General features: G+C 35.8%; 3 protein-coding genes across 3 annotated transcripts; 1 reads left to right on the top strand and 2 right to left on the bottom strand.

Moving 5' to 3' along the window:
* The first annotated feature begins 79 nt into the window (after window positions 1-79).
* On the top strand, window positions 80-2,446 carry LOC143723002 (sialic acid-binding Ig-like lectin 15). Its single transcript, XM_077214934.1, has 3 exons — window positions 80-137; window positions 222-611; window positions 1,950-2,446. The coding sequence occupies exons 1-3, from the start codon at window positions 80-82 to the stop codon at window positions 2,363-2,365; spliced, it is 864 nt and encodes a 287-aa protein (XP_077071049.1). The 3' UTR covers window positions 2,366-2,446.
* A 370-nt stretch (window positions 2,447-2,816) lies between these two features.
* Window positions 2,817-11,352, bottom strand: LOC143723001 (IgGFc-binding protein). Its single transcript, XM_077214933.1, has 4 exons — window positions 9,745-11,352; window positions 6,526-6,643; window positions 4,930-6,144; window positions 2,817-3,857 (listed from the first exon to the last, which is right to left on the bottom strand). Exons 2-4 carry the CDS (start codon window positions 6,563-6,565, stop codon window positions 3,427-3,429), a joined length of 1,686 nt encoding a protein of 561 aa, XP_077071048.1. The 5' UTR covers window positions 6,566-6,643; window positions 9,745-11,352; the 3' UTR covers window positions 2,817-3,426.
* rpp25l (ribonuclease P/MRP 25 subunit-like) lies at window positions 9,940-12,820 on the bottom strand. Its single transcript, XM_077214936.1, has 2 exons — window positions 12,569-12,820; window positions 9,940-12,183 (listed from the first exon to the last, which is right to left on the bottom strand). The coding sequence occupies exon 2, from the start codon at window positions 12,171-12,173 to the stop codon at window positions 11,502-11,504; it is 672 nt and encodes a 223-aa protein (XP_077071051.1). The 5' UTR covers window positions 12,174-12,183; window positions 12,569-12,820; the 3' UTR covers window positions 9,940-11,501.
* Window positions 12,821-13,050: the final 230 nt, after the last annotated feature.

Genomic DNA, 13,050 nt, shown 5'->3' with positions numbered 1-13,050 from the left:
ATGTGTGATGATGAGTCAGAAATAGGAACATGTTGCAAGTAGATTTTTTCTTTTTCATAATGAATCATACATGTCTGCAATGGAAGTGCAACGGTTCAGTAAAACTCTCGGTCTGCTGGTGGTCCTTCATAGTGCAGGTGAGAATATTCAAAACAGAATTAGAATAGAATTAGAATTATTTTGCTTTGAACTTCTCAAGCTTTATAAACATCTTTCTCTAGCTATAGCCAAAGACGATGACGGCTGGTTGATGAAAGCACCAACTGAGGTGCGGGCGATCGAGGGATACCCTGTAGTGCTGCCCTGCTCTTTCACCCACCCGCACCACACCCATCCCTCCTCCATGCATGTGGTGTGGACCCTGGGCCACGGACGGGCTGCCACAGTTCTGTTCCGCTGCACGAGCCTGAACAACAGCCAGCAGTGCCAATCCAAGATCAACCAGGACCAGCGCTACCGTCTGGAGGGCAACCACCGAAGCCATGACATCTCACTCAGGATCAACAGCGTGACCTTGAAGGATAGTGACCGCTACTACTGCCGTGTAGAGTTAACGGGGCACCCTCATACAAGCTTTGAAAACACGCTGGGAACACGTCTACGAGTGGAAGGTAAGAAAAACAACATTTGGCTTTGAAATGGGAAAGGAAATATATTGTAACATTGCATCTTTATGTTGACCAGAATTTTGCTTCCTGAATCAACATCTTTTGTTGGTGCTGGAACAACATTTCTGTCCAAACAAGCATAGTTATCGATACCTAATCAATAGCTATCCCTAAAAAGAGAAATGTAAATAACATAAATAAATAAAAAACCTGAATATGTCGGTATGAACTCTAACACCAAATTGATTGGTTGTTCCAAGACCAATAAGAATGAACTTGGAATTTATGGACCAAGGTGGCTCTTAATAGAGCGCAGCAGTAATGACGTATTTTGTAGACCAACCCAGAAGTTAGTTTCACCCCTGTTCCCTCAACAAAACCCCAATTGGATTTTCCCTTTAGCTCTTGGATTATTGTGGAACATAAGTTCTGTGGCCTACAAACGCTTGACTTTTACAAGTTTTATCAAGATAATCTTCACAAATTAACAAATTTTGAAGCCTAAACGGAAAAAAAGAAGCTACATTTAGACTATAAACAAACTACAACCTTAAACCTTAACTGTCACTACCACTAAGCTTTCCAAAACTCTTTCACTCTTCATTTAAAATATACATGATGGAAAGTTGGAGTTACAAAACACAACAAGGCTGTAAAAGCAGACTAGTGAGTAGATAAGTTAACCTGTTTGACATGATGACATTTAATACCCCAGAAAACATCTGTTGGCCATTTTAGCTACTGCCTTTTTCAAGACAAATAGGCCTTGTTTCACAGACAGGGCTTAGACTAAGCCAGGATAAGGCCTTAGTTCAATTTGGATTTTTCAGTAGCTTTTATAAACATGCCCTAGAAAAAAACATTACTGGTGTGCTTCTTGAGACAAATCAATGGCACTGACATGTCATATGAGATATGTCAGTGCAGGTTGCTTTCAGTTCAAACAGTTCAAACATGCATTTTAGTCTGGGGCTAGGCTTAAGCCTTGTCTGTGAAACTTGGGGATAAAAGCTTAAAAGATCTTGAGTAGGGTATTACGGATGTATTTCATGTTAGCATAAAACGTGAAAATATTTTGAGCTTGTATTAACAACAGACCTTATTTCAGGCATTTAACCAAAAATCTATTAAAAAAAAATCTATTGACTTCAGGATGATGAATCCAGCAGTGCAAAAAATACTTGCTTCTGGGTATTAAAATCCCTGCAGCAATTCAGTAAATTCAATGTCCTCTTAAATTCCAATGCAGTTTGGCCAATACAATTCAAATTTCAACTCATGCATTAAAAGGGAGTAAAATCTTAAATTCTGACAGGCTTTGTTTATATTGCTCATTACCAGCTGCACCACGAATCCTGAGATTGTCAGCTGAGGGGAGTGAAACATCTGGCTTCAAAGCCATGTGTCACGTTCAGGGTTCCCCTCTTCCAGATATTCAGTGGATCGCACCAGATGGTGTTCTAGAGGGAGATACTTCATTCTCGCTTTCTCAGGAGGCCACCGGGCAATACCGCACATCAAGCCAACTATTGGACGTCAAACCTGGAGGACAGTACATCTGTGTGGCTTCAAACTCTTTGGGGAAGGATAAAGCCACTCTCTATGTTTTGCCCCCCAGCCCAGAGAGGTCAACCGCAAAGAGCTCCGTCTCTCTTGTGTTGCTTCTTGCTCTGGTGTTGGGGGCCAAGCTTCTATTGGCTCTGGGTGTGGGAGCTTGGGTGATCAAGAGGAGGTTTAGCAGCAGCGTGGACCATTGAAGAGACACAAATGTCATGGTCAAATAATCAAAACACTCTGGTCTTCAAAGCTGTTTCTTGTTCCATGTGTGTTAAAAATACACGGTTTTAAAATAAAACTTCCTGTTTTGAGGTGAGCCATATGACTCTGACTTCCATCTATGTCTGACCTGTCTGGATAATCTAATCAAGTGACTTATTTAATACTAACTTATCAAATCCACAAACTTCGTTCATGCAATTATCTGTTAAATAAGTGTCAAATAAATATTTTGAAAATTAAATTGAGTTGGAAAAGAAGGGAATTTTACATATTTTTGGTCTTAAACTGAGATTTGCTGTACCAATATATATATATAAAAAATATTTCTGTCTTCTTGACACTTTCAAGTCAACATTAAATGGCATTCATCACAATTCTTCAAGAGTATTTTCCCCCAGATTTTGTTTCTCACAAATCAAATAAAAAAAATCAACACACCGGGATTTTATTTTATCCATCGAAAATTAATTGAATCCTGCAAAATGGTCTATATATGACACGTCCTTAGAGGGTTTGGAAAGGAAGATGATTTGGTGACGGCAAAAAAAAAGAGATGTATGAAGACAAACAGTTGACTGTTACAGTAGGCTATTATTTTATAACTTTAAAGATTGTAAAATTAATGACTTAAAATACATATCAAATAAAGCATCTGACATTATTTTGTATTTAAAAATAAGTTCTACTGAACTCTACAAAAAGTCTTAGGACTTATTTAGTTCTATTAACATTCTTTAATTTCACTGTTTTAAAGCTTAACCTGAATACAACTCAAAATGCTTCCCAACTTGAACATCTAATAGGCCAATAATAGTCCTATTTAGCATAAAAAGAAAAAAAGTTAACAGTATCTCTAATGATATGTCATTGCCAAACAAATAACATATAGGCCTACTAAATCTAGTTTATTATAGGGGTATAATTATATAGTCTAGACAGATGAGTATGAAAATGATACTATTTTCTCTATAGACCCATAAACATAGAGTCCTGAAAGCCATTTGGAGTACATAAGTATTGTAATTGAGAAATAAGTGGTTTACAGTATTTCAGTATCACTGTAAGTGAGATATTTTGTGGTTCTATAGCAAACGGGTTTCTTTTTAGAACAGCAGCGTGCGCTCTTCCACTTGAAATTCCCACTGGGGTTCAGGGAAACTGAGGCACACAAGCCTTTCTCAGGTGTTTCAGGCTGTCCTCTCTGCCAGTAAGTGAAGTTCACAGTGGATGGGAAATTGTCCTCGTTTTTCCAGTACCACTCTGTTGTGTACAGGTTGCGCCGCAGACCGATCCAGCCGTCCGTGGGTTCTTGGAGTGTCATGTTCAAAACCATCTTATTCACTTTGTTGTTAGCGACGATCCTGGCAAGCTGATCAGCGTATTCCAAGCAGTAATTACGGGACATGAACCAGCTCATTTCATCTTTACCAAGTACAAACGTCTCCGGAGTCACCAGACAACCATTACCATCTAAACACAAACAAACAAATATTTGAAATTAAAATTATAATCATATATACATATATATATTTATCAGGCTTGTGCCCAATTCAGAATTGAATTGAGAATGACTCCTGAATTCCAGAATTTGAATTGATGTCAAAAATAGGATCTAGAATTACAATTTGAATTAAAGGAAGCAGAATTGCAATTCAATAAAAATTCTAAGAAATTCATATAGATATTTTAGGTTAAGTGTTTAACAATGAAGCTTTACAGTATATGTCAGATATAATTGCATTACATATTTACAGATTACATTAACAGGAAATATTTTCCCCCAGCAATGAATGTTAAAAGCTCTAGTCACACAACAAATAATTAAGTTTGATATATTGTAATTTTGTGGAACTTGATAGAACATGACTCTATTTCCCAGAAATACTTTAGTAAATCTTTAGGGGGGAAAAAACAATTTAAGGTGGACATTTGTTTATATATATATATATATATTTAGAACAAAATGTATGCAGGGTTGAGGATTGATAGTTACCTATAATGAAATGATGTTATTGAATTACAAAATGAATGTAATTGTATTTAGTTGTATTACAGAGGTAAAATGTGTAATTTAATTAGTTAGGCTACTAATCAAATTAAAAGGAAATTGCTTTACATTGATAAAGTAATCCAAACCAAATTTATAATGGGTAACTTATAAAAGTATGCAATTACATTGTCAAAGTAACCTTCCTAACACTGAATATATGTGAGATTCAACACATTCTTTCTGTTGTATGACTGTGTGGAATTTCTTTGAATTGCCATGAATTTTATTTCCACTTCCTGTCATTCCAATTCAAATTCAAATTCAACATATATATGTGCTTTGACTTAATATATAATATGTATATAATTTATCTTATATATATATATATATATATATATATATATATATATATATATATATATATATATATATATATATATATATATATATAAGATTATATAAAGTTAATTAATTCAAAATGACAGTCTCAGTAAATATGTGTAGAATATAATTATGGTTGAAGATCACAATTCTTTAAACACACAGACTTACCTGGGTCCATATTTATAGTTATTGCTGGGCTCCCATAGATACTGTTGGAGTCCAAGCGTTCTATCATATATACACCAATCTTTGAGGTAGGATGCCAGATAGTGCCTATCTCTTGTGCCTCCACCAGAGCCCAAGAGTACTCTGTGCCATTCATAACGGTCCAGTTGATGTTTGAAGGCAAAGGCTGATCATTTATTCGCACACCATTAGTGCTGGATGTATTAGCAATCACCAAAGCCTCACTGCGTGAATAATTAAAACCTAACAGATAGCAGCCAGAGAACATGCTTGTCGGAATGAGCTCTAGAATGAGTCCAGGACTGATTAATCGGAGGGAAACATGCACACTGGTAGAAATAAGCGAAGACGTGTTCGTCAAATTACTGAATAATGGCAAGATGTCTGTAGAATTTTGCACCAAAGTACAATTACTAAAAAGACCATGACAGACTGTGCAGGATTGATTTGTTGTCACAAGTAGCTGTTTGGCACTGAAGATAGAGGGGACGAGGAACGTGGCTGGAACCTCGTCAAACACTGGGGGTTTGAGCTGGTTCACCACCATGTTGCATGAGCAGTTCATTCTGTCAAAACACGGATGGGTCAGGAGCACAGCCACTTTGTCTGTTGCATTTATTTCTCTTACTGTCTCATTAATCTCCATCTGGAAAAGCATGTAAGGGCCGAGTGTTATTCTATCTGCCTGCCTCTGTCCTCTTTCGTCAACCTGCTCGATGGTGACACTGTTGTTTCTGTCTACTGCATTGATAATCATCAGCCTAAAAGGGAGAAATCTGACCGCCGATGTCATTAAAAGGCCGAAGGACGTGGCTATCTTGGTGTAATTCAGAGCGGGGACCTGATATACCGTTCCGAGATGTTGTTCAGGCTGAACAACACGAGACTGGAATCTCCCCTCCCATCCACTCACAGAAAGAACTGTGATGTTTTTATCACTGGTGATTTGAAAAGACTTATTGGAAGAAACAAACTGGTATTCTTCAACATTCTTTGTCAAATACACTGTCAGAATGGTCCCATTTTTGATGCATGCAGTGGTGTCGACTGTGCCGTTGGCCATATAGGTGACATTGACCATAGTGTTTGGGTGGAGGGTGGTGATTTTCAGTAGGTTAATGGTCTTTTTATAATAAACAGCAATATTCTCAGGGAATGCAGTGATGAAACTAGTCCCACGACTGTCCATTGAAAGCCCTGTGAAAGTTCAACAGCCCAATAATCATCAATCACAGTTTTTTTGCTATTTAATCCAATTTATTTTCAGTCAATGGTAATCAGTACTGATGCACCAATATTACTCTGTTGATAATGGAGGGTAAATACTTGTACTTGGTATCAACATCATCATTATCATGTCTCTGAGAACACTGAAATGATGACTTGATTTGACAAAATTAGACTACTTTGAAAATGTTAAAGATTTGAGTGTTTTTTTAAACATCAACAAAACGACTGCCAATTGTAATATTTGTAATAGCGATTTCAAGGGTAGGTCAATTTGATTACAAAAACATTTTCTTCTGGAGTTATTTTATGGTAGTGCATCCCTAGTAATCCCATTAGATAGTAACTCACCTTGACTAAACATTAAAATGGTCAACAGAACAGTGTACATGTCTGCGTATTCTGCCTATGCAGCTCCTCGTTGAGTGACTCGTGAAGTTGGTTTCAGATGGTAAGCCACTGCTGTGTGCTGAGCAGCCAAAAAAAAAAAAAAAAAATAGTAAATTACTAATTGTTTAGTCGATTTGTTAAAAAAACCACTTAGTTGATCCAGTGTGGGGTTTTTTTTTATGCTGTACAAAATTCACATGCACTCAAAAAGATGATCATATTTTTCCACTGAGGAGGCTCTTGTTACAGTTAGTCAAACTAGTGCTGAAACAAGACTATATGTAAAATACCTGCTTTCAATATATTTTGTCTCTCATTTGCAGTTTTTTAACGTTTGGGTTTGGTAAAAATGCAGATAAAATGTTATATTGTTAGATATTATTACAATTTAAAATATATATTTTGTATCATACTTTGATTTTGTATTATACTTTGACAATACATATTTTGTATTATGTTATACAATGCATCCTGATAAAGTTCCCTTAGCCTTTTGAATTAAAATAACTCCACATCATCACATATCCTTCACCATACTTAGAGATTGGCATGGTGTTATTTCAGGCTAGGTTTGATTTGCATTGAGAGATGATGTTATGGATAGTGCCCCATGCCAATCTCTAGGTATGGTGAAGGGAATGTGATGATGTGGTGATATTTTAATTCCGAAGGCCAAGAGAACTTTATCAGGATGCATAGTATCCTGGATCCATGAAATAACTGGCCTTTAAAAATAAAAATCTGCCTATGGGAATTTAACATGGGGTGTATTGACTTATGCAACCTGTATTTTAAGGAAGAATATTTATTTATTTACCATACATTATTCATTCACAAAGAAAATTGGTGGCCTTAAAGGTTGGATTTTTGGGGGATTTTTTAAATTAAAGCATTAAGATCAATTTCCAAAAGATGATTTTTTATTCCTCTTTTAAGTCAACTTTAGCATGGGTGTGTTCACATATGCTATACACTGTATATATATTAGGGCTGCAACAACTAATCGATAAAATCGATTATAATCGATTATGAAAATCGTTGTCAACGAATGTCATTATCGATTAGTTGGTCTGCTTACGTCACGGGGAGCGTTTACTGGTACGCACACACACGCAAGGTCTCTCTCCCTCAGGCGCTCTGCCGAGCGCGCGCGCTACACGGTTTGGAGCAGTCTCTTCGGTCTCGCATGCGCGCTCTTGCTTGCGCGCTCTAGATTTCGCGAGTTTGAACTAATTCGCGGGCATCAGGGAGCCGCAATCAATATGCGGGAGACTCCCGGGACTTCCGGGATGTCTGTATTTTGTCTCGAGCATCAGGTTGTGCAATCAGTTCGCTCGCAACGTAAGTGATGGATTAAAATAGCGCTACCGCAGAAATAGGTTAAATTAAAACGGTGTTTACAAAGTGAAGCATTAAATACAAAGGCAATTAATAACAGCAGCAGTAAAATATTGTTTTTTAGTCACTGTACTCAGTGGTTTTCAGCGAATGCTTGTGCACTAATGCATAATTTCTCCTGTCCTTTACTCAAGCCTGTTAGCTTGCTGGGTAACGTTACCTCCATTCCGTTCTCTTTTTATAGCATTTGTCTACTAAGTTTTAATTGTTTTTCAAACGCGATCTACTGCGGCTCTACATTCACACAATTGTTTTCAGTCTTTCTATATTTATTTAATCAATTTATCCTTATATTATATTATATTATTTTCTATATTATATATATAATATATATTATATTCTTTATCCTTATATTCCTTATATATAATTAATTTTAAATAAAAATTAAATGAATTATATATTTTAGATGTTTTTAGTTTGTTTTTAGTTCAGATATTCACATCTGAACAACATGTCTGTGTAAATTTGTTTTAACAAAAATTGTGTTAAAACATAATATGTTGGATATCATTTTTTTAACAATAATCATGTTTGTCAACTTGCCATCAGCAATTATCATTAAAAACAATGCAAATATTGATATTAGTAAAACTCAATGTGTGGCTTTTGCACTTTTTAAAGTACACTTTTACACATAAATACCCTGATTTACGGTTTTATTTAGTTATAAAAAAAAAAAACTAATTTAATTTCTATCCGATTAATCGAAAAAATAATCGTCCGATTAATCGATTATCAAAATAATCGTTAGTTGCAGCCCTAATATATATATATATATATATATATATATATATATATATATATATATATATATATATATATATAAATTGATTCTTGTGATGGCAATTTTCAGCAGTCTTCAGTGTCACATAATTCTTCAGTAATCCTTCTAATATGATTTGGTGCTCAAGAAACATTTCTTATAATAATTTCTGAAAAAAACTTGTGCTGCTTGTGGAAAGTGACATTATTTCAGGGATTTTTGAAGAAAGTTATTCTTGAAAATATTTGAAATAGAAATATTTTGTTACTTTATAAATATTTTTATTGTCACTTTTGGACATTTCATTTTGTATTTAACAATACTATTACAACATTATTTTCCTGTTATCTCTGTAAAGCTGCTTTGAAACAATCTCTATTGTAAAAAGCGCTATATAAATAAAGGTGACTTGACTTTTGACAAACGATTGCACCATAAAAGTATTCATTATATACGAACACACATACATACATACATGCACATCTAGGACTGTCTTTACATGTTTTCAGGTGGCAGTGAAATTATTACACTGAACAAGCAGGAAAATTAAAATAATAAACAGACAAATAGGCGTGTTATAGCTATCAAAAAGAATATATTAAACATAATCCTGATGGTTACTATTTAACAACATTTATTTACTCTTCAGCAAATGTGTTGAGCAGCTTTAGATTGAGTAGTCACACATTAAATAAAGATTTTGTAATGTCATACAAAGTATATTAAATACCATAAACAAAACCATTTGATATCAGTTAATATCGAGGCTGTGTTAAAGCTTTTTATTCATTCAAATAAACTGATTTGTCATGTGCTTAAATTGTTGGTATTTCTATAGAATTAACAACAGTTTATAATGACGACATCCAATTATTCTGCATCGCCTTGAATTAGAATCCCTTCTGAAGAAAAATAGTAGTCTACATATTGTTATAGTCCTAGACCACTTTTGAAAGAAGAACATTCAGAAATATTTAAGCATTTTTATGGACTCAAATGTAATGGAAAAAATATCCTACCTTATATTTTGGTCAGCGCTCTTCCTCTATTTGAACAGAATGAGCTGTGCTTTCTCTGTTCATTCAGTAAAAGAACATTTGACATTCAAAAATCTTTCTCTCCTCTCCCCATTTGGTTTTGCATAAGATGCTGGAAAGATTTGAGTCTTAGGTTTAACAAGTTTCATATAACAAATGTAGAAATTCACCAACAACTTCATAAGAATCCACACTTTATTCACTAATAATTCAGATAATAGTCTAATTCAGAATAATTCAGTTCCCAAAACAGTACATTTTTACATTTTTATCTGCCACAGAACTGACCATTGTTTGTATCAACACATCACAACTTTCAATTCTACTGTTTGAACTTCTCTTTTCTGAATTTCACAAAATATAAATTTACTAAAGAATACATAACATTAAACTCTGTATATCTCATAAGTGTTCACTTTCTTTGTAATTTACTCCCACAAACAGTCTGCTGCTGGGAAAACATGATGAAATTAATTTAGAGTTTTGTCTGAAGTTGGGCTGATATCCCCAAATCTGATCCAATAACATGTTTTCCATTTGAACTCTACAATATATATTTAAAAAAACAACTCCCAATACAACATCTAGATGGCTTCAGTCTTTCTGACCTGTGACATTAGAAAACACTGGTGTTTGGTCAAAGCCCTTAAAGCCCAAATTTGTGTATTTTCTGCAGACATATTTGGTATTCAAAATACACAATTTCCTTTCCTTTGCATAAAATAATTGATATGTTATTGGCAAAAGATGACATAGGCTATTTTCATTCTTCTGATATGAAAAACTTTGCCTGGTACTTCATCTGTTAATCAAATCTGCAATAATATAATACAAAGATCAAATTAATGGTGTTTGTTTACTTCAATATGGGTTGAATTGCTTCCTGAAGCAGAAACCTAACACCTCTAAATAAAAAAATAAAAAACATTTCCTCATTTAAACATATATGATCGCCAAAATGAATTAACCTATACATTTCTAACACAACTCTTTAAACAATTTATACCAAATATGCTGAAAAAACAGCCAACACAATCATCTCTAAAGAATAATTGTTTTTGCAATTAGATATTTTAACAAAAAAACATGCTGATGTATAAAAAAGAAGAATACCTCATTCTAGTCTCTGGCACAACAGTTCAATCTGGAAATTTAGTTTTAGGCCTTTCTGTCTAATGTATTTAAAGGAGTAGTTAACCAAAAAAAAGAAAAGAAAAGAAACCATTAGTCATGATTTACACACCCTTAAACCTTAGAAGCTCCACAATGCATTATAAAAGTGGGCCATTCTTTAATTCAATCTTGTGTGTTGTACTCCATGTCTTCTGAATCCTTTATGTGCGGATTCAAATTAAAGTAACTATTCATTGAAAACTTGCATGGCTTTAGAAGACTGGGATTGTAGCGAACAAGTCATATGAACCACTTCTATGGTGCTTTATGGAGATTGACAAACGTGATCACGATTGAATATTGTTGTACGGCAAGAGCAGCTTAAAAACCTTTCAAAAATTCTCCTTTTGTGTTCCACAAAATATGTTTTAATTGCATAAGGGTGAATAAATAATGAAAGTTTTTTTAATTTGAGTGAACTGTAAGTGTTCGGGGACTTAACATCTATTTTATGACAGACATCCTCAAGAATCTGCTTATTAGATACGTCACTGAATATTCATCATCAAAATGTGTCTGTCAGCATAAACCAAGCTACGGCGGTGGCAGGAAGCTGCAAAATTCATTTATTCCTGCCCACCCCCAGCATGACCTAAAGGTTTACGTGATCCTCCAGGTCGGCCCGGGTGCTTCCGCGGACCCTTTCCTCTGCCCGTCCCGTCTGCCCTTCCAGCCCCTGTTCCTCCCCTCTTCCTTTTCTGTTCATGTCTTGGGGTTGCCGCTTCCTCTTTGAGAGCCTGAGCCCAAAAGGCATCAAAAGAACCTGGCGCTTGGTAACCCGGCTGGTTCCTATCAAGTGGGTCTCTGGAGAGCAGAACCCATACACTAGGTACATTTCTGCTGACTGTGAGACTGTCCAACCCGGCCTCAGGCTCCAGGGGCTCCCAGACCTCCTGAACCGTGCGGTAGGCCAGCTTGGTATGCTGGTGTAGGCAGCGAACACGGCGTTTCATGATCTCCACGCACGTGATGGCTTTAGCCACACTCTGACCCACACCTGTGAACACGATTTGGCGGCATAGATTCTCCCCCGACCCAACGCTCACCTCTGAGCCTTCACAGGTGTCTGGATGATCTTTTGAAGGGGCTTTCTCCTCCATACGGCTTAAAGCAAACCTCATCAGGTTGCGGACTTTGCTGCCATCCTTCACTCGAACTTCGGGAGTGTCGCTGGGCAGGTCGGGGAATGGACAAGGGCAGGGCTGGTCAACTGTGCGTGCTTTTCTGTAGTTCTCCATGACATTTAGCCTTGACAAAGGACAAAAGGCAGAATGAATGACTGTATTAGTTATGTGAGTAACAATGTATTGTGTATACGTACAGTTTGTTTTGGAAAAAAAACTCACAAAAATTCCCCACATATATCTAAGTATATTAGGAACTATATGCCCAACTGCAAAAGTGCGTTTTTTGTACCAATGACGTTGATTTCAAAGACGTCCATAATGTTGGTTTCAAAGATCCCCATATCCACGTAAAGTAAAATAAACAATCATAATTGGCAGTGTCCTCAGAACAAGGATGATTTTCATAAATGACAGCTCGTGGCAAGTTGTCACATATGCGTTTATATGTTATCGAAAACAGCATCATTATTCAGAGTGACACGCGAAAAATATTATGACAAACTTACTTTCGTTTCCCTTGCTAAAGCAGCGATCAGGCTAGCAAGTTCAGATGGCTACAGCTGTTTTTCTAAATAATTGCGGGCTAGTGTCGTTCCATATAACTGAAATGTGGACGCCTAGCTTCGAGAATCGTTTTTTTTAATGCAGAATTAACTAACTACAGCTAAACCGACACAATTTACGAAATTCAAACGTTCAGCAACAGAACGCTTATCCACATGTAGCGGCGTGTGACGTCAGTTCTGTCGTAAAGTGCCGCACATGTTCATGGGAAGTGTAGTTTTGATTAATTTTATAAAATCTTAGAACAAATTGCTTAACCAAATAACCAAAGCATAAATCCTTACGTCTTAATGTATTTTTATTTTTCTGATGGTCCCTTGTAAAAGAGTTGTTGTAACCATAGACAGTAAAAGAAAGTTGTGTTTATATCTATGGAAAGTTGTAACCAGATCAGACCGTGGAGAAGAGTGATTTATAAGAACGC

The sequence above is a fragment of the Siphateles boraxobius genome, unplaced genomic scaffold (genome assembly GCF_051911475.1).
Source record: "Siphateles boraxobius isolate OS27281-9 unplaced genomic scaffold, OSU_SipBor_1 68, whole genome shotgun sequence".
Classification (NCBI taxonomy): domain Eukaryota; kingdom Metazoa; phylum Chordata; class Actinopteri; order Cypriniformes; family Leuciscidae; genus Siphateles; species Siphateles boraxobius.
Note: the sequence above shows the minus strand (reverse complement) of the source record. Positions and strands in the feature narration are given on the sequence as shown.